At 39.0% G+C, this 24,821-nt stretch overlaps 2 protein-coding genes across 5 annotated transcripts; one reads left to right on the top strand and one right to left on the bottom strand.

Annotated features, from left to right (window-relative positions):
- Positions 1 to 837: 837 nt before the first annotated feature.
- svopa (SV2 related protein a) lies at positions 838 to 13,810 on the bottom strand. Its single transcript, XM_084727938.1, has 16 exons — positions 13,643 to 13,810; positions 11,951 to 12,108; positions 10,122 to 10,207; positions 9,924 to 10,022; positions 8,509 to 8,580; positions 8,171 to 8,295; positions 8,018 to 8,081; positions 7,188 to 7,313; positions 6,941 to 7,069; positions 6,492 to 6,565; positions 6,312 to 6,388; positions 5,740 to 5,844; positions 4,144 to 4,255; positions 3,606 to 3,687; positions 3,413 to 3,502; positions 838 to 2,642 (listed from the first exon to the last, which is right to left on the bottom strand). The coding sequence occupies exons 1-16, from the start codon at positions 13,675 to 13,677 to the stop codon at positions 2,430 to 2,432; spliced, it is 1,647 nt and encodes a 548-aa protein (XP_084584064.1). The 5' UTR covers positions 13,678 to 13,810; the 3' UTR covers positions 838 to 2,429.
- Positions 13,748 to 24,001, top strand: usp30 (ubiquitin specific peptidase 30). 4 transcript variants are annotated; one of them, XM_084727940.1, is made up of 13 exons: positions 13,748 to 13,974; positions 17,893 to 18,002; positions 18,088 to 18,261; positions 18,899 to 19,002; positions 20,044 to 20,142; positions 20,305 to 20,350; positions 20,439 to 20,533; positions 20,642 to 20,701; positions 20,800 to 20,886; positions 21,358 to 21,438; positions 21,542 to 21,764; positions 21,849 to 21,960; positions 23,399 to 24,001. In XM_084727940.1, exons 1-13 carry the CDS (start codon positions 13,892 to 13,894, stop codon positions 23,652 to 23,654), a joined length of 1,530 nt encoding a protein of 509 aa, XP_084584066.1. In that variant the 5' UTR covers positions 13,748 to 13,891; the 3' UTR covers positions 23,655 to 24,001. The 4 variants fall into 4 exon arrangements, with proteins under 4 accessions (XP_084584066.1, XP_084584067.1, XP_084584068.1 ...); XM_084727941.1 differs by having other exon boundaries at positions 21,542 to 21,758; XM_084727942.1 differs by lacking the exon at positions 13,748 to 13,974 and adding an exon at positions 15,122 to 15,440.
- The last annotated feature ends 820 nt before the right edge of the window (positions 24,002 to 24,821 follow it).

Below are 24,821 nucleotides of genomic sequence, written 5' to 3' on the forward strand. Positions count from 1 at the left end.
TTTATGTGTGTTTTTTTTTTAACAAAACTTTGCTCAGTGCGTTTATGATAGAGTCAGACTGGACAAAGTTGGTCTGCACATCACCTTTGTTACAAACAAAAGCAAAGACAACAACTAAACCAGGTATTGATACAGTATTTACAGACAGACAGAATGTAACATCCTGCTAAACGGTTGTGTACACATGTGTAGGTAAAGAGATGCAGCATGTAACTCTGTATACTCATGTTCATGTCATTTGGTAACACTTTACACACATATTCAACATAAACTAGTTACTTATTAACTTGCATAGGACTATTAGTAGCGTATTTGCTCTTTATTGGTCATTATGAAGCAGTTATTAGATATTTGAGGGCCCATGTCATGGAAAAGTTTGGGAACAGTTGGTATTAAGAACAAACCACTATATGCATAAATTCTAAGTTAAAATGTAATAACAAGAGTTTGACCTGCATTTGTATTTATGACACTCCCTGTAACATGCACTATTTTTTGTGCAGTCCAAGCAAAGGTAAGACAAATGCTTCCTTCTTCTTTGTCTCAGTTTGTTACTTCAGAGCGGAAGAGTCGGTGGCTGGAGATAGATCACAAAACTGCTACTAACCTTTGTATGCAGCCTATTATTTAAAATCAATCATGTTTTTCAGAATAAATAGAGTATCACAAAGCATAACATAGCTATACTCAAGTGAATCAATATTTTCTGACACCCTTATACAGTATGGTGACAAACATAGAAACATGGATGAAAGTCTGTGTGCTATAATGGATGTTTCACATTAAAAATTCCTTGAACACTGGATTCACTTGTACACCTTTTTTATATGGTGACTTTCACATTAAACTGAAGAGTTTTCCACCAAATCCGAGAACGGCACTATAGCAGATGACAGAATGTAATTCCTGTGACACTCACGAGGTGCCACTCGTTGCAGTGGAACCAGCGGCTTTCTACAACCTGACAGGTGTTTGTTAGGAGGATTCAGTTTGACACAGTAGCCGATTAATGTGGTAAATGTAGGCTATTGAAATTAGAATGAGTAAAACATAATTCATGCATTTCACGTCATGTTCAGGGGCTGCACAAAATGTTTCAGAGGGTTGCGACTGACCCATGAGCCACACTAATTAAGAGTTATTTGACCATAAAGGCCAATGCATGTACAACAATATGGATACGGTCATGCAAAAGGAATTAATAAGTGCTTTGTAATGACTGATAAAGAGCTGATATGCTACTAACATGCATGCTAATGAGCAACATGTAAATGGCGAATATGTGCACCTTAATATAAAGTGTTTCCTGTCATTTTTTAAATCATGTAATTCTTACTAACAAGGTTGAGTCTGCTTTGGGTGATGAAAATACTCAGATTTAGATTTACTAATACTTCAGTGTTAACTTCCATTATCTCATCTTCAGTCCAGGAAATGTGGACTCGCCTCACTTGTGCTATAATTGTGAAATATTGTTAATTGTTCGATTTTACTTGTTATCGTTCTCTGATGAAGGCTTTGGCAGATTGTCGTATATAAAATGACCACATAATGATCAACACACGAGGTGCTATTTTCATTATTAATAGAGCAACACACTGCCTTTTCCTTGTTTTCCTTTTGTTGTCATTCATGTTGAAATGTGAAATGATACTGACACAAGAAAAAAGAGGATATTTAACACAGGATTTAAAAAGGAGTCAGTGACCGTCTGTGCAGTTTGTCCTTTCACTGCCTCGACAGAAGTGAATCTTAAAATGAAGAAACCACAGACCCGATTTAATCTAATGGTCTGTTGATTTGATGAACTGCTCTTCACTCCGGTGATGAACGTTTTATAAAGCTGAGGTTGCAGTTAGTGTATTTTAACAGGCAATTTATGTGCACGAGATAATGCTCTTTCTTATCTACGCTTTATGTCCAGTATGCTAATAGACGCAGCTTTTTCATCAGGATGAGAGTACAACTCTCAAACAGAATAGGTAGTTTTAAGGCTCTTTCAAAAGAAAATTGTTATTAAACACTTTTATTCTCTTATTCTTATCCTTTGCTTCTCTTTTCTTAGAGAAGCAGGATTCAAATACTCTGCTTGAAGTATCTGAATCCTCGTTTATTCTTTTTCTCATCGTCCACCATTTATTCTCTCAATCTTGCACGCGTGAAGGTCATTTGCTCATTTGCAGTCACTCCATGTGCAGTTATTCAGTGGCAAAATTGTGACAGCAATGGTGGTTGAAGACTATATAATAATAATATTTAACATTGTGCTGCCTGGCTCTCTGAAGCCACTGTGGTGCCTAAACTGAAGAGTCTTAGGATGGGACTGGAGATGGGCGCAGAAAGCTGCTCTAGCTTTTTTGCACCGCTCCTTGCCTCTTTTCCTCTCTGTAGTCCCTTTCTCGGTCGTGCTCCAGCTCTTGGATGCATCCTCAGCCCTGCGAGCCGGAGCTGGACTGAGGGATTCTTCCCGAGCCGTGGGTGGAGGCCCGGCCCACCATCTCCTGACCCCACTCGCGGTGGCTGGACTCCTGCAGGCCCCGGCCTGTGGTCTCGATCGGCAGCGCGCAGGAGGCGATGGCGGCGAGGAGGCAGCAGCAGCAGTACACGGACAGAGCCAGGTACACAGACGACTCCAACATCACCTGCAGGATGAAGACAAACAGATATGATCACATCCTTCTTCTATCGTGATTTACTTATATGATGTTTCTTGAAGTGGGGTTGCTCATGTCCATGGTCACTTTAAGTGTATACTATATTTTGAATATTTTCACCACTTTACCTTGTTGTCAGTCAGCCTTTTCTGATGGGAAACTGCTGTTATTTTAATTATTTAGTGACTTTATAGATACAACAATGATTGAGACTGAGAAATACTATACTATACTAATATTGTGATTTAAAAATATTTTTTTGTGGAGCTTTGTTGCAGTACACATATATAAAATGGAAAACTGCTGTTATAGCACTCTCTCCAAAGCCACCAGACTCCACTGACAAAATCAACAACTTTACCTTGCAGAACAAAGCGGTTGCTGGTCTATGTCTGCCTTGATTGATTAGTTTGTCTGTGTTATTGTGTGATTTCGGTGTTTTCAAGAGTTAGTTTGGATTCACCAAAGTGGCACAATAACACAAACAAACTGATCAAAGCAGCAGCAGACCAGCAATTCTGCAAACGTAAAATGACTGTTTTTCCAATGGAGTCTGGTTGCTGTGAAGAGAGTGGTATTTAGCCTATATAACAGCGGTTTCCCATTCGAAAAGACTGGAAATATTCATGCAATGCATGCAATTAAACTGATATTGATTTTTTTAGGTGGTTAAAATACATTTTGCTGCTGCTGTTCACAGCAGTACATAAAAAAAAATCCAAACTATCCCTTTTAATGAGAATACTGAAGGGTTTTACCTGTGCAACAAAAGGTGTAATGAGGGCTCCGACTCTGGCCATTCCACTGCTGGTTCCCAGACCTAAAGCCCTGGTCGCTGTCGGGTACACCTGCACAGTTTTAGAAAATACTGAGGAAGCTGCTCTGATGTTTGCTTCTCTTTTCTCAGCTATTGATTTGATCTGAGCTGTACACTAATAACTGTTATCTCACCTCTGGAGTGTACACGTAGGCAGCCTGAAACCCTCCTGCGATGAAAGCTCTGGCGATGAATATCAACACTGTCATCGACGCTCTGCAACAGAGAATCCAGTAGCACTGGATAAACTGGATAAACAGTTTCATGTTTAATATTATCATATCAAGACTGGCTCTTGGATTTATTTAAATCCTTAGCTGCTATAACCCCTTTAAATTAACTGCAGACTTCTCTTAATATTACAACAATTTTGTGCAATAATACAGCAATAGGACACTATACTGTACATGCCAACTAATATTATTATAACTGTATATACCATTCTTGCATTTTAACACATTTTTAGATCTCCTTTATTTACACTGAGCACTGCAGTGTCACTTACATAATTGTACTTTTTTATGTTATATAATGTAGTATGAAGCACATATTTGTACACCTTATATTTGTTTTATTATAATTTCTCCATGCTTATATATATTTTCATTCTTGAACGGAAGCAGCCATTTTCCTTTGGGTATCAATAAAGTATTTCTGGAGAATCCACCTTACCTCCCAACACAACCATAGAGTGGAATGATGCACATGGAGAAGATGAAGAAACACAACGCCATGGTCTTCCTCCTACCCAGTCGGTCGATAGCCCACAGTGTCACCAGCAGTCCTGTTTAAGAACACAAAATGCAAAATGACATGTTTGTAAAATATAGTATGTAGCTGCTTTGCTCTTTATTTTACAGCGTGTCAGATCTTTCTCAGATCAGACATCTTGACGTGTCACTGCAGGGAAAGCAGACGTGTAATTAATAACATAATGATGGCTCCATTTTATTAATTAGCCAGAAGTTTTGTCAGTGAGCCAGCAGGGCCCTGTCACACCTAAATGGAATGCAGCCATTATTAATGTAATTATTGTCATCTTGCCAAAGTGTGCTCCATTAGAGAGCTCTATTAATATTATTATTATATGATGATCTACTTTACTTTAGGTTATAAATGATTGCTCTTCTTGTTAAGCGATCTTTCTGTTTTTCTGATCTGTCCCTGAAATATACTGAAATAGCAACAGTTGTAATAATTAACATAGTATTTATCATTATTCATATATATGACCTTTTTAGCATCAAGAAATAACAGCAATATCTGCAGCAACTAATAAGCAGAGTTATCCAGTAATTATTCGTGTAAAGAATGTGTAGAGTATTGAGAAAAAACTTGGAACATAATAATTACTACTTGCAAATTATCTTAATATCATTATTGAATTTAAAGAAATGACATAGCATTTTCCTGCTTTGCCTTGTTCAAGTTTTGAAAGAAGAGTGTTATTGCTTTTCATAAGTGCCATTATTTACCATGATTCAGTTTAGTCCCTGATCCGAGTATGTTTGTTGTCTGACGTCTGTACTTTTGTATAAAACTTTTTTATTTTATTTTTTTGTGGCCAGTCTTGACCAGGACTCTCTGGCTGAAGAGATATTGTATCTCAACAGGACTTTTCAAGCTGTTTCAAGAACTCAATTGTCACTGTGCGGGCACAAAGAATTGTAGTTGTGTCATCCTCAAAACGTGCTTGTAGTCGTACATATTTACAAATAAGATCTACACATACATACAAAGAATAAATAGAAAAATACACAAGTAAATACCTGTAGTGCAGTAGTCAAGTATGAGGTGCAAAGCATTCAGCAGCAAATAGTAAGTCTATTGGGGTGGGGTGGGATATATTGCACATAGTGGTTCTACAAGCAGGTCAGTGCGTCATCAGGTGGTTTCAGAGAGTTACAAGCTTCTGTAAATGCATCGTGAAAACAATACAGCATGTATTGATATTAGAATATGTACTTTGTAATTTGTACTTTTGAATACTTAAGTATTTTTAAAAGCAAGAACTCTAGTACTTTAACTCAAGTAAAATTTTGACTGAGCAACTTTCACTTGTAGTTGAGTAATATTTGACGAGGAGTATCAATACTTTGACTCAAGCACTGGGGTTGAGTACGGTACTTTGTCCACCACTGCTCACAACATAATTTTAGTTTTCTAGTAATACAACAGAATTACGATCCAGTGCAAATTATGCAATAGTGGAATTATTTTCTAAAAAATAAATATGTGGATTAACATTGAGAATGAACTGACGTGTACCTGGGAATTCAGACAAGGTGGTCCACAGCAGGTCTTTGTAGTCATCAGAGTTCAGATATTTACACTCCAGGCTGCACCGGAGCTCCCTCTTATTACCTTTGGACACTAGAGGGAGGTATAAAGCAACAGAAAACAAGAAAATTTACACCAAAACAGCGGCTCAGCCTGTGATGCCTCTGTTGTTCTTGCAAAAACATGCTGCCAAAGTGCACAGACCTTTATCCTGGCAGACATCTTGGTTGGGCAGAGTAGGAAACGCACAGGTGTAATAACTTTAACAATGGCTAGGTTCCATTAGTGTCCTAGAGACCATCGTAAATGTTTTCAATTAAGAGTTGATTCATTCACTGACTCTGAGAGGAATCATTTATTAGATGCTTATTCATTTGAAATATATAGACTGCCAACACAGTTCTCTGGTTTTAGAAATATACACTACATTTATCTCCCGGGGCTTCAACACACAGCTCACTGAAGTACAATGTCTCATTTATCAGTGTACCAAAATAAAAATCCGTGTGTGTGTCCTTGAGTGTGTGAGGGCGTCTGTTGGTGTTGGAGCAGTGACTCACTTCCACATGCACCCCCCTCCTGAAACAGCTCTGTAGTGAGCAGCACCAGTCCGTAGTAGGAGAAGGCGTTTGCAAACCTGAGGAGACAAGAGAGTGTTGGCGCTTGGGGAACAAAAGGTTTTGGAGAGTCAGGAAGAAAATAAAGGGGGGGGGGGGGGGGTCATCATTCTCTTCACCTACCAGATAAACCACAGCAGAACTGTGGTCCAGCGAAAGTGTGATGAAAACAAGTCTCGAATCTTTCCACGATCCTCCTGGTTAACAGAACAGACATGAAAAAACCTGAATATACAATATAACAACATAATTAGCATGGACGGCTCATGAGACAACAGGACCCCGGACACAGACGCGTAAAAGGCTCCCCAGCCTGCCTTTATAGGAGCACACCCAGACTGAAAAAGACAGTGTCTCTTTGTAGTTGTTGTGTGTCTCTTTGTGGTAGTTTTGTCTATATGTATTTGTTTTGTGTATCTTTGTGGTAGTTTTGTAGTCATATGATTCACCTGTGTAATACTGCTCTGGTCCAGTGGCCCCCGACACACTGGACCCAGTGCTCCCCTACAGATACAGGTAGAACACATGAATAATCCTCAGAGAACTCGTGTTCTGCAGAAACAGGCTCTTACCTGTTTGGCAGCGATAAGTTTTCCCAGCGGCATCGGTGCTCCGTTCTCTGTAGCGATGCGCTTCAATGTGGCCAGAGCTTTTTCCTGGTTCCCCGTCAGCACGTCGTATCGCGCGCTCTCTGGTAGCCACTGCTCCCACCACCCAAAACAAAAAAACAAAAAACCCCAGAGATGTCAGTTGATAAAGCTGTCATTTCTTCTGATAACATATTTTAGATCTTTTAGAAGCTGATAACATCATGCTCACAAAACACAGGAAGGCAAAGATGAAAAGAGGAATGGTAGAGAGGCCGAGAAGCCAACGCCACCCCAGAGTGGGCATCACCAGGATCGCTAGCAGGACCTCAAACACAGTGCCCAGTGCCCAAAATATCTGCGAGGAAAAATCAAAATTATACATCTATATTTCAATGCTGAGAACTTGTTGATTGATGATAGAGCACCACAAGTGTAACTTAAAAACTTACTAGAAACAGGTTGTCCACAAAACTTTAAATGTGCAATGTAAATAATCTGGAGCTTGTTTAACTTACAAATGATTTTTGTAATTCAAGTTTTCCTTTTTATGAACAGCATAATGCTGCATAATACTACACAATATTGTAAGCCAAGGATGGAATAATAAGTTTAAAGACTTGAGTTTCGTAAAAACCAACTGAATTCAGTTAACTGACCTCGAGAAAACATGTTCAGTATGTTTAAGTTGTAATAGGCTGGTTAAAACAACAACAACAACAACACACACACAGAGGAAAATGCACTTTTATGTTAAAATGGCAAAACATTTTTGCGTTCAGCATAACACGGCAACTGCTGTTGTGGTGTGTTTTTGTTATGTTAAGAGAACACAAATTATTGATTTTACTGAACAAGAAATTGTCTATTTCATATGAACATAAAAACATTGAGTACCTTTTTTTTTTTAAAGAAGTTAATTAAACTAAAATGAACTCAAAAATAAAAAATTATGTCAGTCTCATGAGAGACGAGTGTTTGTGTGAAGTGAACATAAAGTTTTGTGTCAGGGATGAACTGGGTTTGAGTGAGATATACAGGGTCGTACATGGCAGTCCGTACCTCAATCAGCAAGATGCATGTGGCTCTGGACCTCATGGGCAGAAATTCAGCATACAGTGTCACCCTAACGAGGAGGAACATTTCCCGGTTAATCCTGACTCACAAAATCAATTGCAGTGTTGTTTATTAGAGAGATAAATGAGGGTTACTCACGACTGCGGGGCTCCTCCGATGCCAAAGCCCACCAGCGCACGGAGGAAGAGGATCCACCCGTAAATAGGAGCAAACGCACTCATCAGGCCGTAGAACATTGTCCACAGCACGCTCATCTTGAGACCCTGTGCGCGCATACGATCAGATCATAACAAGCTGCTAAATAAATGATGGAAGTCTTCAGGAAAGGATACAGTGCAGTGTCTGATTTCAATCACTCTCTTTCACTCAGAAACCAGAAAGTCAACCCTTCTTGAAGCCCATAAACTCAACGCAATATTTGTTTTACAGCAAACAGAAATATAGAAGTACAAAATAATGAATTTAATAGAACTTACTGTCTTTCTGCCATATTTGTCAGATATGTTTCCCCAAAGAGAAGAGCTGATCATCATCCCGATAAACACCGCCTGCATCGATGAAGAAAGAAAAAAGATAATAAGACACATTGCAGCAGCTGAAAAGCACTTGACTATAATTTCACAAGACATATTTGATATTATGCACATGCTGTCATGCATATTTTCAAAGCTGCAGCCTCTTGTTTTGATGTGAGCCACTACAACACTGAATATAAATGTTTTATTTGATTATTTTCTCATGAACAGTGAGTGTTATATTAATCACTTAATTACAAGTGATGTCATTAAAAAATGTGCAGTACTCTTCATTAAAAGGGGCAATTTCAGAAACCAAATATTTATAAAATTCTCTTAAATCCATTAAAGCTATCTGAGAGGCAGATCTGGAAGAGGTGATTCCAGCAGATGTGTGGGATGTGATTCTGCAAAGGCTGCACAGATCCTCTATCTGTGCCAAACACGGTTTCATTCAGAGCGAGCTGCTATACTGCGCCCACTACACCAAAGCTCGACTTGCAAAAACACTGAGAGAGTGCCTCAATCTTTTGATCCATGTCAACAAACTCCAGAAAATTCTATGCACATATTCTGGCTTTGCCCTTCTTTAAGGAAATGCTGGACTGAGATACATGACACGTTTTCTGCTTTATTTGAGGTGCCACAGTCTTTATTTAATCTCTTCCTATAAAAAGGAGACATCATAGCATTTATGATCCTGTTGGCCAGGAGACTGATATGGTTAAAATGGAAATCCCCAGTTCCACCCACACATACACACTGGATTAGAGATAGCTATATTTTGTTAAATTAAAAAAAGATGACACTTATTTTAATTGGTTCTTCTAACAACAAGTTGGTTAAGATTTGAAACGCCTTTTGTCTTTCACTGAGTTATCTTTTGTTGTGGTAATGCATTTTTTTCTTTATTTTATTAATATAGTTGCCTTGCCGTTGGTCTTAATTACTATGGTTATATGCTTTATATATGTTTGCATTGATTATGGTTGTTTATAGGTCATTTCCTTGTATTTAGGGGGTTTTATGTACCATGGGTTTATTGTTTGGTTGCACCTCTCTCTATTGTAATTATGTGGAGAAAATCAATAAACAAAGTTCATTTTAAAAAATGCACTGTTCTTTCTGTGCAACACCTTCAGTAAAATCTCAGAGAAGTAAATATGCTTTTTGATAGTCATTCAAATCAACATATTGCAACACATATCTGGTGACAGTAAACCATCAGGGGCCCGATTGTTTTCCACATGGTTGTCACTGTTCAATATGAGCACTTATTTCAAAACAATCCCTAAGCGCTTAATCAATAACTATCAGGACGGTCATATTGCACTGCAAGCAAGAGCACTTTAAAGACATTAGAGAGCCATTATTACCGATGTAAGCAGTGCCACCTCGAGGCTGGGCAGCCGCCACTCACAGTGGAGCTGCGGGGCCAAGATGCTGAGGATCATCATCTCCATAGCATCGGCCATCTGAGCAAACACAAACACACGAGAGACGAGTGTTAACCAACAGAATGCACGCATATACACACAGCGTCTGAGATATTTCCAGGAAGTAGTGGTTCTCACCCAGGACAGACCAGTGAGGATGGAGAGTTTCCATTGAAATGTCCCGAAGCCGATGGCCTCTACGGCATCTTCTACCATAAATGTGTCTGAGGGAAATTAGTAATGTGGAAATATTTCAATTAGCAGATAGAAATCATCTCTGGACAGACGTTACAGATCAGATCTGTGGCATCATCTTATTCAGTGGCTGCAAACCTTTTTTCTTCTTTCTGATGACTGTTTTCTGGATGTTTCATATTATATTCAGTGTTTCACATTAACAGCACAGAGCGACTGGTAAACTGTACAATTAACACAAGCAGCGAACTCAATAACTGCAGGACGTTTGTGTAAAACGAGCAGTTTGGATGGATTTTGTGCACATCATTTCCTGTGAATATTGCATCAGAGATGTTTTCCTGATAATCAGAAACCTTTTATGCATTTCTCTCTCTCTATTATATATTTAAAAAATAACAATCATATATACTAAATAGGCTTATTTATGTCATATTCAGTGCCTTTTCTCACGATGCTTGACTGTTGCTCTATAGGCTCTTTTATTGTTTTAACTTTTCTAAAGCAGGGCGAAGCTGTTTAGCAGAATAAAGTCTGTTTGAATATAAGTTGTGTTCAGGTCTTCACTGCGCCCTTATCCTGGGAGCTTTTTTTAGGTTCATGTTTTAAATGAACATCTGTCATCATCCCTGAACTGTCTACGACTAGCCCAGACGTTGCTGCGAGGCTGTAGACCAGGTCCAGCAAGATGACTCACATCACACCGATCTTATATTTGTGCCATCAAACTCAGGATTCATTCTGTGGCCCTTGTTTTCACACACAGACATATAGTCAGGTGGCCGAGTTGGCCTGGCACAGGCTCTGCTGCGACAACACAGTCTGCACTCTCATCCTCTGTGTACAGACTGTGAAGACAAATTTCCTCTATTGAGGACGACACAGAATGAATCTGAATGTGAGTGCATCTCTGACCCGTTCCATCTTAATATCACCAGTACAACTTAGAATTTACAGCTTCATTTAGTGGATGCTTTTATCCAAACATCTGAGAGCTGATACATCACAAGCAACAATCAAATCAGGAGAGAACAACCTGTAAGTGGCACAAAGCAAAATTCAGTGCAAGAGGCAATGCCGGTAATATTTATTTATCTATTTTGTTTTAATATGATATTTTAAATATTTTTTGCAGTCTATCAAGTTCAGAGTTGAGCTGAATCTTTAATCTTTTCTTAAAGACTGAGAGGGACTCTGCAGCTCAAACAGAGTTTGGTAACTCTTCCACCACCAGGGAACCACAAAAGAGAAGAGTCTAGCCTGTGACTTCGGGTTCTGTTGTGGTGGTTGTGTCAGGTGCCTTTTGGTGGCAGAACGTAGTGACCAGTAGGCCATAGGTCTTCAGCCCAGGACTTACTGGTTACAGCTTACAGCTAATTTATATAAAATGACCTTGATGTCTGCTGTTTGTATATTTCTGTGTTTGCTGCTTCTGTTTATTGCTCGTTTCTTTTTACTGAAATTCTGGTTTTAGTTTTTAATTGTTTGTGAAATCCTTTGTGACCCTGCTCTGTGAAAGATTCTCACACTAAATAACTTTATTTACTTACTAACTTCTGTTGGGGAGAAAGGAAAATAGAGAGTGTGAGTGTAAAAGTGTAAGGACAGGGAAGTTAAAGAAGTTTTGTGCACCCTATCAGACTTTTTGACAGGTTTCAAAATGTCTTGGCAGAGGACTGCAGTTTAGCCAGGTGGTTAACACCGGGAAAATTCACAGAAATGTTATGTCTGCTGTCCTTCTAAATTAAATAAATTAAATGGAAAAAATGTACCATCAGTTGGATTTGCAAACTCTCGAGGCACCGGAGCTCCATCTCCAAGCGCCACAGACTCCAGGTCGGTCTGCTCTGCGATCTTGACAACCTGTTCTCTATTCTCGCCATCGTCCTCGGAGCGTGCGCTCTCACCTGTGCGACGGAAGCGGACAACACTACAAAAAAAAAGGAAAAAGAAAACAGTGTAATTACTTTAAAAGCCCGGGAGGTTAATCATCTCTACAGTATGTCTGGTCAGACTGGTGCCAGGGCAAGGCTGAGTAAGGATGAGAGTCAGAGGCTGTTGCCTAGGTGACATGAGCTTCTTTTTCAGGCTGTGATTTTGTGAATGGGTGGTGATATCGTCCTCTGGGCGAACCATGTCAGGCCAGCTGACAGTTCTGCACACTGCTCTTTACTGCTTGGCAAGCTTATGAAGCCTGAACACCCATAGATGTGTATGTTTTCAACAGATAGAAGGTATAATCTTCTCCCACATGTAGATAATAGATGGTTCATTAAGGAACAAACACTATAAGAGAACTTGAGGAGTGCCAGTGATGCCTTAATCACTGTAATTACATAACAAAGCCCACTTTCAATTGAAGGTATCAGTGCTGCAGATGAGTCTGAGATGTCCAACAACTATAATTTTCACTTTCAAGCTCTTTAGAAAAAAGATAGGGGAGACTAGGGACAATTGTAACATATTTGACACAGTCCTTCACAATTCACAGACTACTTGAAATATGCTAGTCTTTAACCAGGGGCGCCACCACAAATCTTGGGCCCCCTGAAAGATTAGATAGATAATACTATTAAAATAATATTGATAGCCCTCAAAGGGCCCCCTGTCAGGCCCGGGCCCTTAGAATTGTCCTAACTTTCCCCCCCTGGCAGCACCCCTGTCTTTAATACATTACTGCTGTAATAATGTTGCTTCAGATTTATTTTGTATTTGGTTCTAATTATTTTTAAATGTCAGGCATTATCTGCAATCAAAGCAAATGTCTATGTGCAAATATGCAGCAATACTGCAACAACCCCTGGAAAACATTCTATTTTCTTTCTGTGGTTTTACTAAGAGGAATAGATATGTCTGCTTATTCCAAATCCGTATTTTTTACTGTTTAATTAACAAACATTTTATTATCTTAAATTCATTATTTTTATGTACTTCTTGTAAGAAGGGTATGATTTTTCTACTGTAATTTCTTTGAGAAATGTTCCTCATGAGGGCAAGGCTCTGGGCCAGCCTTTAGCTTAATGTAGGTGCAGCAGGGCTGAAATAAATCACGTTAGGCACTGAGTCATGACAGCGAACACAATTACAAGTTAAGATAGAAACCTGATCAGTTTAAAAATCACAGCAAACGTGCTTCACATTAATAATCAAAAACAAAATAGTCTCCTCAAGGAAATGCTATGACTGTAAACAAACTGCGGTGGCTGACCATGCTGTTATTTTTATTTTTTATTTTTTAATGAATCTAGGAATATTTCTCGGTTATATAAGTGTATATGTGTTGTTATTAGATGACTGCTGCTTTTAAGGCATGTGTAAGGCTATTTGTGGCTAATCAAACACAAACAAGATGCGAAGCTGTCAGAGGGCGACGCGTCGGGCCAAACAACACGCTGTCACGGCTGAATTAAACGGACTGAATTAAAAACAAAAGGCGTTAATTTTGCAGATCGGGGTCTACTCACGGCAGCTGTCTCAGTTGGAACAGATCATCGTCCATTTTGGTGTTTACTGACCGACGCTCCGTTTGGCCTCATCGCCGTTTACATTATTCTCACGACGGAGCAGCGATTTCAGCACCGAGGAGAGGAGAGCGACCTGCTCCGGTGTCCGCCGACAGCAGCCAATCAGGAGCCGCCGTGAGAGAGTCACAGCGTGAGACACACCGAGAGGGAGAGAGTGGATAGGACGAGCCGAGGAGGAGCTGACACTACATGACTGCTGATCATCACTGTGGAGGTCCTACACATGACTTCTATCAACACACACAGAGACAGAGAGGGGCTGCAGGGTTCAGGTGATGCAAACAAGGTGTAATCTTCCTTATTGATTGGCTTATTTAGAAAATTGGAATTTCCATAATCATTTTCTGTCATTTACTGATATATATGACAAAATATGATTTCTAGGCTGATGCAGTTGGGAATCTGACTGATGGAATGAGAAAACCCTTTACTTTAAGTAGCCTGCATTATTTTTTTTTTTATTTATTTATGTATCTGATTTTATTTATTGTTCACTTAGGGGGGGGTTCTCCCAAAAAATATTATATTTACGAACGTCTCCAAAACAGTCCTGCTGCTATGATAAATGCTGTCCGTACTGAGATCAATAAAAGGAATGTGTAGTTTCCACTTATTTCTTATTAAAATCGCAAGGTAGGTTTTGTAGCACCTCTCAAAAACATTGGCATTCAATGTGCTTTATCTAAGGTGAAGAAATGCATTAATACAACATTAAATCAATCAATTGAAACAGAATAAAATGAAATAAATTACGATTAAATAGACAAATAGACAAAAAAATAATAGACCAAACATGATGTAGTATATGATGATGATTTCCGATGGGAATTAAGCAACTGTGAACCAAAATTTAGAGAACGATGCAAGGATTTACATAAATAAATGAATGAATGAATAAATAAATAAATAAATAAATAAATAAAAGGCTAATAGTACATCACTGTCACTGAAGCAATGGCAATAAAAACTACAATGGGCGATTGTTGACTAAGGTGTTAAAGAGAGATAAAGCTTTGGAAGCATTTTATATTGTTATATAATATAATAAAAGACACATAATTTATAATTGTATATTAAAATCCCTGAGATGAAGAGCCTTGCAGCCAGAAAATTAGCATCTATACAATACTGGGCCAGTAATGTAAAAACAACAAAACTGTTTGTTTGGAAGCATTTCAAACAGCACAGACAGAAAAGACTAAAACAACTGATCTAGAAATATAACTTTCTTTGAGTAAGAAAAATTTAAGATAAAATAAATGTAGCAAAGCTTCAGGCCCTGAATTGGGGGAACAATTAACATCAACATCTGGTTCCAACGTTTTTCACTTAACTGTTCTTTATAGCGATACAGTGCACACTGTTCTAGTTGGAATTATCAATAGGAATATTGTTTTTGCATTCATTAAAACAATATAAACTAATCCAAAACAGCTTAGCTAAGTTTACAATGAATAAAAAATAAATACAAAATAAAGTAATAGCTATGTATATACGAAAAATAAATGTAGTTAAGGTGAAGCATCTTCACATTGGCTGCAGCTGTAGAATGTGCGCAATAAACATGTTGTTGGTCGGAGTGTAAACAATGAGCACCTCGGTACGTTCCTCCTCGGGCCCGTCCTGAAACTCGGCACCAAAGACGAGAGTTCCGCAATGAAAGCAGGATGTTGTGGTGCAGACCAGAAAGCTCTGATAAGCTTATTGGGGAGTTCCTTGGCACTGGACCCGTAGTCAGGTAAAACCTTCACCCTGGCAAACAACTATCTAAAGCTTATTTTGGTGCACTGGGTCAGCAGTAATGCGGGTCACGACGTCGCCGTACGTTGACCCACAGTGTAACATGCGCAGACAGGAGGACAGACAGCCACCGAGTCCGGTTTAACGTTTCATTTAGAAAACCTGCCGACGGAGATACGTAGTAATGATAACATTTACCTTTATTTCAAGATAGCACCTTGGATTGTTATTCATGGGGGCGACATAGCCTGCCGAGGGCAGCCCAACCTCGGTGTTGTTGGTAAGTTAGCCGAAGGGCTAAAGCTAACCTGCTACTGTATGCTAATGTAAGCTGGTCCGTGGTGACACATTGGTGAGATGAGATGGGGATGGTTTAGTATCGTTATTATCTAGGTAATGTTGCTTAGAGGCTGCAAAATTGACATAACTAACAAATTATCAGTTTCAAGATTGCTAACTGTGGCACCAGCAGACGAGGCTAATGTAGAAGAGGCTTTATGGCATCTGAAGTCGGTGAGGTCTGTTTTTTTTTTTTACCTCAAATAAACGGCTCAAAGGGTTATAAATAGCATTGTTACAATTTTCTCAGTTGCTTTGGTCAATAAGTGGTGTCCATATCCTTTTAAAAATAGTTGTGTTTGTAGTTGGAGCTGGGTATTTGTGTCCGTCGTGTAGTCATTTTTCTATCCACTGATCAATTATGGAAGAGTTGAGCTTCATCCTATCAGCAAGTTATGCAGTGTCAACTGGTCCGTGGTAAACAGATGTTAAAGTGAAATATCCAAAACGAACATGTCTTCTTAACAGAATTTTCTACATTCTTTCTTTGATATTTTTTCCAAAATTTTTGTGTTTTGGGGAAGTCACAAAATGTAGGGATAAGGTCACCGACCATGCCACAGTTTCTCAGAATTTCTTTTTCTTTTTCCTTAACAGCTTTCAAATGCTTTGACACATTCATGCAAATGATCATGTGCAATTGTCTGCTGTTTCCTACATTATCAATTAATTGTCTCCCCCCAAAACATATAGAAATTTGGTCATTGCAAGCAACATGGTTGTACCAGTTGTTTTAACCTGTCAAACATATACATTGCTATAAGTCTGTTTTGTAAATGAGTCATAAATTGTTAGATTTCTCTCAGGTGAATATCAGTTGTGATGTGATGAGTATCAGTGCCCCAGCAGACAGGAGGTGTAGAAAGGCTGCACTGATTGCTCAGACAGCACTGCATGTACAGTCCTGCCTCAGGGTTGTTTCTTTTGTGTACATTTGCAATTTTTTTTCTTTGTGCTATGTAGCGATGTAAGACAGTCTTGTCTTTTTCTTTTCTGTATCACAATAACATCGTCTGTCATCAAATTTCAGTACAGACAGTGAAAGTGTAAAAGTGAATCCTGTCCAGTCTCTTGCAATCAATCTCCCACATGCAGCACTGTGTCCCTTTGTTCTGTTGAAACTGATATATGCCAGACAAAGTGCAGCCTTGTGCATTTTCAAACGTTGTTATCAAAACCTTAGCCGTAGTTTATATCAGAGTACGCTGGCTAACTTGTTTGCAAATAATGAGATGAGGACTTGCCATTCTGATGGCACTGACATGTTCATTGACATATGTTTACTTTTGAGAGATAAACTAAGGATTCTGAGCAAGTTACAGGGTTTTGCAGGTCATTCACTGTGTAGCATTGTTTGTACGAACTATTTCAAGAAATGCACTTACTGTGTTGCAAATGTTAAGGATGATTTGAGAAATGTACCAAAATGACCCAGAAAAAAACTGTAATTTAGTTTTAATTTAGTTTACAATACTTGACACATTGTTATCTGTCTGAAGTATGCAATTATAAGACACAGAAGTAGGGAATGTGATGATAAGAGTTCTCTTACATGCTTCTGAGAGAAAGACAAGAGTTTTTATTTGTGTTGGTTTTGGCTAAAGAGACTCTTGAGTCCAAAGGTCTGATGTCAACAGTATAGACTGCTTTGTTTAGCTTTTTTTTTTTTTATGTAGGCTAGCTGTTTTCTCATACATATTACTTTTCTGTTTGCTGCAGATCTTTACCATCTTAGTTCACTTTTTTTCTGTTTGACAGTGCATGTCAACAGATATAATAAAATATAAACCCAGTAAAAGATCTGTAAAACAATGCAAACAGAAACCTGTTGAGACGCAACATAGTTGTCTTCAGTACACAAAAAAGGGACTGCTGGCTTTTATCAGAAATCATGTTTGTGTTACTGCCAGTAAAGCACTCGTTTTCAATTACAGTGCCCAGATACTGGTGTAAATAAAAACACATCAACAGCGCTGAAGTATGAATCCGTATTTAACTGTTACCATCATGTCTTCCTCCCTCTTGTATTGCTTTTACCCATGTTTTCTCTTTTACTCCCCTCCATCTGAAGTCACCCTTTGTGCTTTATTAACATAATTTTGTCTTTTCAGAAACAAGATGATAAAAAATTGGGGTGTCATTGGTGGAATAGCTGCTGCAATTGCAGCTGGAGTTTATGTTTTGTGGGGCCCAATCACAGAGAGAAAGAAGCGAAAGAGAGGTGAGAATCAGTGTGACAATGTGAATCACAGATTATAATGTAGCTGTAAAGCAGTCACTTATAACTTACTTGTGTTTTCTTTCAGGTATGGTTCCTGGTCTGTTGAACTTAGGCAACACCTGCTTCCTGAACTCTTTGCTTCAGGGTTTAGCAGCGTGTCCGTCCTTCATCGGCTGGCTGGAGAAGTTTTCAGGCTCACCTATGATCCAGTCATGCAAAGACAACCAGCTGTCCATGACACTGCTTCAGCTTCTCAAAGGTAAATTAATTGTTTTATTTTGCACACAAAGTTTCCAACCCTCACAGGTATACAAGACACCAACAGTACAGTCGTAGATTTCAAACATGTTATTACATTTCCTTTCATTCCAAACTCACAGGTTACTTTACAGCCCAGTCTTGAACAAAATATTCTGCTTTCTCTCCCAAGCTTGCCGAATGAATTCTCCTGCAAAAACGGTTCCCTTCCTAATGCTCAGCTCGATTTTGTCATATAATCATTAAGCTGAAGGAATTCAACATAAATGGCATTTACATTTTAGTAAAAAGTACATCCCTCATGTCTTTGAAGACAGGAAAGCAAAACAAAAAACAGGATCCTCATTTTCAGTTCCACCCAGCTCACACACCAAGCAATAGCTTGTCCTCCTCTGGAGTGGCATTAAACCTGCCGGTCTCGAGGGCTAATGATCATTTTCCTGAACTCAACTTGCACATAGGGATCTTTATCTTCTTTTTATATTATACTTCAGATAATATTCTCCACTATAACTATTCTTTATGAGACAGTTAGCCCATAATATTTTTATTATAACAATATAAAACCAGTCTGTGATGTAAGTCTCTGTGGTTTAGTGGACATAATACTGACATGAATAATGTTTGTGTGCTGACAGCTCTGTCCAGCGATGAGCCTGGAGAGGAAGATGTACTTGATGCTGGATGCCTCCTGGATGTTCTCAGACTGTACCGGTGGCACATCAGCTCGTTTGAAGAGCAGGTTTGTCAATAATGATGTTGAGCGGTATTTTTATATTGTCTCTATATGTAGGGTGTATTTCTACATATATAGTGAAATGTTTTATTTACTTATTTTTTGCATTGGTTCTTTATTTATTTCCAGGATAGCTGAAAGCATTTAAATAAGTATGAAGAAACAGCCTTGTTGTTTTGTGGTTTCTTCACTCCTTGATTATTAAATCAGTTGCCAGTTAGCTTGATAATCGACCAATGTGTTTGAGTATTTTTTTTAAGAGAGACAGAAAAACAAACATAAACAAAGGCAAAATTCTCTGATTTCAGCTTCCCAAATGTGAAAGGTGTTTGGCTTCTTTACTCCTCTCTAACAGTAAACTGAATTTGTTTGGGTTCTGTGTAAAACAAGAACCTTGAGGACGTCATGTTTGACTTTGGAAAGCACTGATTTACATTTTTCACTGTTTTCTGACATTTTAAAACAAACAGCTATTAATAGATTGATTAATTCTGAAAATAATTGTTAGTCGGAGCCTTGTCCATTAAGGCCGGGGCTTTCATACATAGGAAACTTAACAAATCTGCTCATTTGTAGGCAAAGTGAAAAAGATATTTTTTCCATTATATATAACTATATCTGTCTGTTCCTCTATTGTGGGGGAGTCAGGAAACAGCCAGTACAGTAGTGCACATATCAGAACACCAAATAAATATTCATTGAAGTGCCCTAAATGAATATTTAAATGGTAAGGTACTTTCATATTAAAACTGCTTCTTAAAACTTCCAATATTTTGTACGTCTCTGACCAGAAATGTCTGGATATTCCAAAATTGTATGCCAGTGTTTTTGCTCCCACACAGTGTCCAGCACTTGGAATCCTCTCCTGTAAAAGTGTGTTTTCTACTTTATGCAAATTAAAAAAATGTGATGAGACACTTCCATCCAAATTCTCTCCATGTACGTGAGGTGGTGAACTCCCACTGAAAGTAACAAACGAACAAAGTAACAAAATTACATTCATGTTTTACTGGAGTATTAACACTTGTCTTTTTCTGTTGGTTTCAGGATGCACATGAACTTTTTCATGTCCTTACATCTTCTTTGGAGGAGGAGCGGGATCGTCAACCCAAAGTCACTCACTTGTTTGACATGCAGTCCCTGGAGGTAAGTTATCATCTATTTACTTCTGTACTGGTCCTTAAAACTGCACACAGATTCTCTCTTTCATGCCGATGCCTCCAGTATGCTCTGAAGTTCAGCTAACCCAAACTCATGACAAATCTGGTACTTCATCCCCAGTTTTTCCGTGTGTTTGTTTTATACCAGAGTCTCCCTGATCAAGATGAGAAAACTATGACCTGCAGAAGTCGAGGTATGGAGACAGAAACAAAATTACGGAGCTGAAAATATCAAACCACAAAATAAAATATATTTAATCTGTATTTATTTTTCATGTGCAGCACCTCTTCATCCAATACCCAGTCCCTGGAAGTTTCAGCATCCATTTCATGGTCGGTTAACAAGCAACATGTCATGCAAACGCTGTGAACAACAAGTGAGTTTGTTTGGTTGTTCTTGGCCGGAGAAATGAAGAGGAAATTTTCTCTTATTTGAATCTCTACTTTCTTGAGGTGATTAAGATTTCTGCTTTGCTTTTGTTTAGAGTCCAGTGCGGTATGACTCATTCGAGAGCCTCTCCCTGTCCATTCCTTTACCTCAGTGGGTAAGCAGAATGTGTAAATATTTAAAGTTATAATATAACAGTTTATTTTACCTTTGTGTTCTTGTGTTTGTCATAACTTGAGCCGTGTTTGTCCTCAGGGTCGACCTATGTCTCTAGATCAGTGTCTTCAGCATTTCATCTCCTCAGAAACCATCAAAGAAGTAGAGTGTGAAAACTGCACCAAGGTACATCCACTACAGCAGTGGTTCCCAAAGTGGGGGGTGGGCCCCTCTGAGGGGATACAGAACCACTGCTTGCTTCCCCAGCTATTGTTAATAATTGATCATAATTGTAAGGTTGGGGACCTAAACTTGTTTTGGGGCATGCTAGAAAAAGTTTGGGAGCCACTGCAACATTTTTTGAAACTGTAGCAGTATTGAGTGAGAATGCTTCAGTCACCAGTCGCAAACAGGCTGCAGACAAACTCAGATTGTTATTCAAAGTGTCTGACAACATTATGGAAAGGATCCCTACAGATTTAGACCTTTTTTAAACAATAAGATCCTTTTTGTTCATCCAGAAACAGATGATTTATTTCTAGTCACTTAGACACAAAAACATGGGAAAATGTGGTCCAGGGTTTAAAAATACTTAGTTAAAGAGGTTGTGCTTTTTTTTTTCTTTTTTAATTTCTGTTTTGGATATTTTCTCCTCAGCTTCAACAAGGGACCACAGTAAATGGGCAAGTTCTGGAAAGCCAGAGGACAACGTTTGTCAAACAGTTAAAACTGGGAAAGGTAACTTTAATCACATTAATTAATTAATTGGTAACTTTCAGTGGCCAAAGATGTTCTAAAATTACCGTTGTGTGCCTTTCTTACGTTTTCCTGCCTCTGCTAGCTCCCCCAGTGCCTGTGCATCCATTTACAAAGACTGACGTGGTCCAGTGAGGGAACGCCCATCAAAAGACAGGAGCACGTTCAGTTCACAGAGTATCTGTCAATGGACCGATACAAACACAACGCCTCCACACAGAGAAGTCAGCGGGTCAAATGTGCCCCAAACTCCATAAAGGCAGAAAACTCAGCTGACTCCATGGAAAAGCCGACCGCTAATGGCACCGGTGGGTTTGGATTCGTCGCCTCTGCAATATCATTCTGCTTCACATTCATTGTGTTTTTGACATCATTCATTTTTTGTTTTCCAGAAGCAGAACATCGTAACAACAACAACAAACCTTTTTCCAATGGAACCTACTCGTCTGTGTTTCTTCACTCTCCTGTTGTGAACACACAGATCGGCCTCACATATGACTACAGGTAAAATGAATATCAAGTCCTGTTTTGCTGTGTATTCATTTATTCATCCAAGCAGTTGGCATGAATAATCAGAAAATGTAGAGAGAGACCGTTGATCTGATTTTTACCGTGGTTTCGAGTATTTTATTTACTTCTTTTTGTCCTTGTTGCACCACAACAAACTTCACAGTCTGAGCCTTTTTTTAAACTTATTATAAAGAAGTAAATATTGATTGCACGGTATCATGACTGCAGAGTAATGACATCATCACATTTATCCCTGTAAGCCTCATTTTGACTTTGCAAATCTGTGTGCCACCGGGCACGATTTTCCCATGAAAATGTTGTCTCCATTATAAACTAAATTAATGGACCAGTTCCTGCCTTTTCTCCATCATTACAAAGCTTTCAATTTACCTCTTCAGTGAACATGCCTCTTTCTTCTCTCTTATTACAAAGTGATCAGTTCCCCTCAGAGCTTGGCTCTGAGAAAACAGAAAGCAATTTGGTGTTCTGGTGTTGTGTAAGGGTCGTTGCGACAGCGAGACAAACAATACAGCTGGTCAATCATGACATGAAACGTCTTTAATCTTTATCAAATAAATAAGTAAAACCAAACTTACAAGGAAAATGAACACTTGAACAGACATCAGTGTGATAAGAACTAAATAAAATGACAAAACCATCTTTGGGAAAAATTTATTTGATGTGTATTTTGACATTTTAGTTTGGCCCATATATCTATTAACATTATGGAGGCAGGATTTACGACCTGTACTACAACCGGCCACCAGGGGGCAGGCAAATTTCTTTGGCTTCACTCTTGAGGAGCTTTCATGTTGTCCATTTCTCTCTCTCTCTCAATATGTATGTATGTCAGTGGATTTAATTTTAACAAAGAGTAAAAAAGTGGTGAGTGGTACTCAGGTGGTTGCAGCCTACAACCTCACCATTACATGCAGCTAAATCCTACGCACTGGTCCTTTAAAGTAACTAAAGAAGAGAGAGGAGACAGCGTTTTCTCTTTAGTCATTTTTATTAAATAAATTAAGTAAACAGCAAGATTTAGTACCGGTATTCAAGAGATACCGTAACTTGTCAGAACTCATAAGATTCACATCTTAGAAGTTCTGACATATCTGTAACAATTTGCAAGAAAGCGTTATGTTATTTATCCCACCTGTAATGATGTACGGACAGCTGGGAAATTAAAGGAAAACCCTAAATGTGTCGAGGCTCTGAGGAAACAGGATACAGGTGTCTTTGCAACAGTGGCACAAACAGTAACGCTAAGGGGAGAATTCAAAAGTCGTCTCTTTCCACTTTCATGAAAAGTGACGCCAAAAAGAAAACTGCCTACCTTGACTTTAAACACATTTGAGAGATTTTAGTCTGATTTATTAGACAGTCTTTTGGAGAAACTGTATTTGTCTTTTGATCATCGTGTCTTTCATTCCAGTTCTACAGAATACCTTTTCCAGCTCACGGCTGTGCTGGTTCACCACGGTGACATGCACTCAGGACATTTCGTCACGTACCGCCGCAGCCCTTCCTCACCCCGCAGCTCCTCGGCCTTCAGCTCCCAGTGGCTGTGGGTGTCGGACGACTCGGTACGAAAAGCCAGCCTGCACGAGGTGCTGTCTTCCAACGCTTACATGCTCTTCTATGAGAGAGTCCGAAGACTGAGCCACGTCGCTCTGCGCTCAGAGGAGTGACGAGGAGCCTCGCAGCCTGATTGACTTCTGCCTTTTCCAGTCAGACTGTCACAGCTGTATGTGCCAGTTACAACACGGTTACAGACAGGTGGATTATGACTCTGTGACTATGAGACCAGAGAATTACTGTTGAGATAATTTTGTGTCATGGATCACAGCTACATGTTCATGATTGTTATGTTATTAAAGGGATGGTTTGGATTATTAGAAATGGGGTTTATGAGGTGTTTATCAATAGTCAGGAGAGGGTAGTCTGCACGCCCCCAGTTAGGACAAGTAGTGAGGAGTACAAGCATGGAAGCTAAGCAATTAATTGTTGTTGATGGAGTCGACAACAAAAGGTATTTTAGCCACTTCAAAAAAGCCCACCTAAAAAAACCAATCAATTTATGTTTACGTTATATTAAGAATATTTTTCCATTTTACCTTGCTGTCAGACTGCTCTTTTCTAACAGGAAACCGCTCTCTCCAAACCAACCAAACTACATTGGCGAAATCAGTAATTTTATCTCGCAGAACACAGGAGTTGCTGGTCGACTGCTGCCTAGATCTGATAGTTAGTTTGTGTCACTGTGTGACATCTGTGCTTTAGAAGATTCATATGAATTCACAGACATCACAAAATAACATAAAGAAACTAAGAGATTGAGGCTGCAAAAGTCCAGAAACTCCATTATTCTGTGAAGTAAAATTACCAGTTTAACCTATAGAGTTTGGTGGGTTTGTACGGAATGATATTTGGCTTATATTACAGCGGTTTCCCGTCAGTAAAGGCTGTCTGGTGGACAGGTAAAGCAGTGAAAATATTCTATAGTGTACAATTAAACTGATATTGTTTTTGTCTTTTCAGAGAGACCTTCCTTAAGTGGCTAAAATACCTTTTCTTGCTGACCCTGTCCACAGCCGTTCGTTGTCTAGCTTCCGCGTTGGTACTCCTGTCTGCTTCTCCAAACTGCGGCTGTGCCGACCAGCATGTACTGTAACAAACACACTAATTATAGATAAGCACCTCATGCAACCACACATCATATAATCCAAACTACCCCTTTAAATCCACGAGTGGACACTTTCTCTGATCTAGAGTAGGAGGCTTTCAAACCCAAAGATTATGGACCTGCAGGATTTTTAATCAAACATCTTTCAGCATGTAAACTACTTCTCTTTGAC

This window comes from Lutjanus erythropterus, chromosome 10 (assembly GCF_056507025.1).
Source record: "Lutjanus erythropterus isolate fLutEry1 chromosome 10, fLutEry1.hap2, whole genome shotgun sequence".
Lineage (NCBI taxonomy): Eukaryota > Metazoa > Chordata > Actinopteri > Lutjaniformes > Lutjanidae > Lutjanus > Lutjanus erythropterus.

Excerpts from the sequence above, each read along its gene's own strand:
- svopa (XM_084727938.1), bottom strand. The coding sequence starts at position 13,677 with ATGGACGATGATCTGTTCCAACTGAGACAGCTGCC. Across the intron at positions 8,581-9,923 it reads AGGTGGCACTGCTTACATCG|GCGGTGTTTATCGGGATGAT; the intron begins GTAATAATGGCT and ends TCATCGATGCAG. Across the intron at positions 6,566-6,940 it reads AACTTATCGCTGCCAAACAG|GAGGATCGTGGAAAGATTCG; the intron begins GTAAGAGCCTGT and ends TCTGTTAACCAG.
- usp30 (XM_084727940.1), top strand. The coding sequence starts at position 13,892 with ATGACTGCTGATCATCACTGTGGAGGTCCTACACATGACTTCTATCAA. Across the intron at positions 20,351-20,438 it reads TATGACCTGCAGAAGTCGAG|CACCTCTTCATCCAATACCC; the intron begins GTATGGAGACAG and ends TTTCATGTGCAG. Across the intron at positions 20,887-21,357 it reads AGTGTGAAAACTGCACCAAG|CTTCAACAAGGGACCACAGT; the intron begins GTACATCCACTA and ends TTTTCTCCTCAG.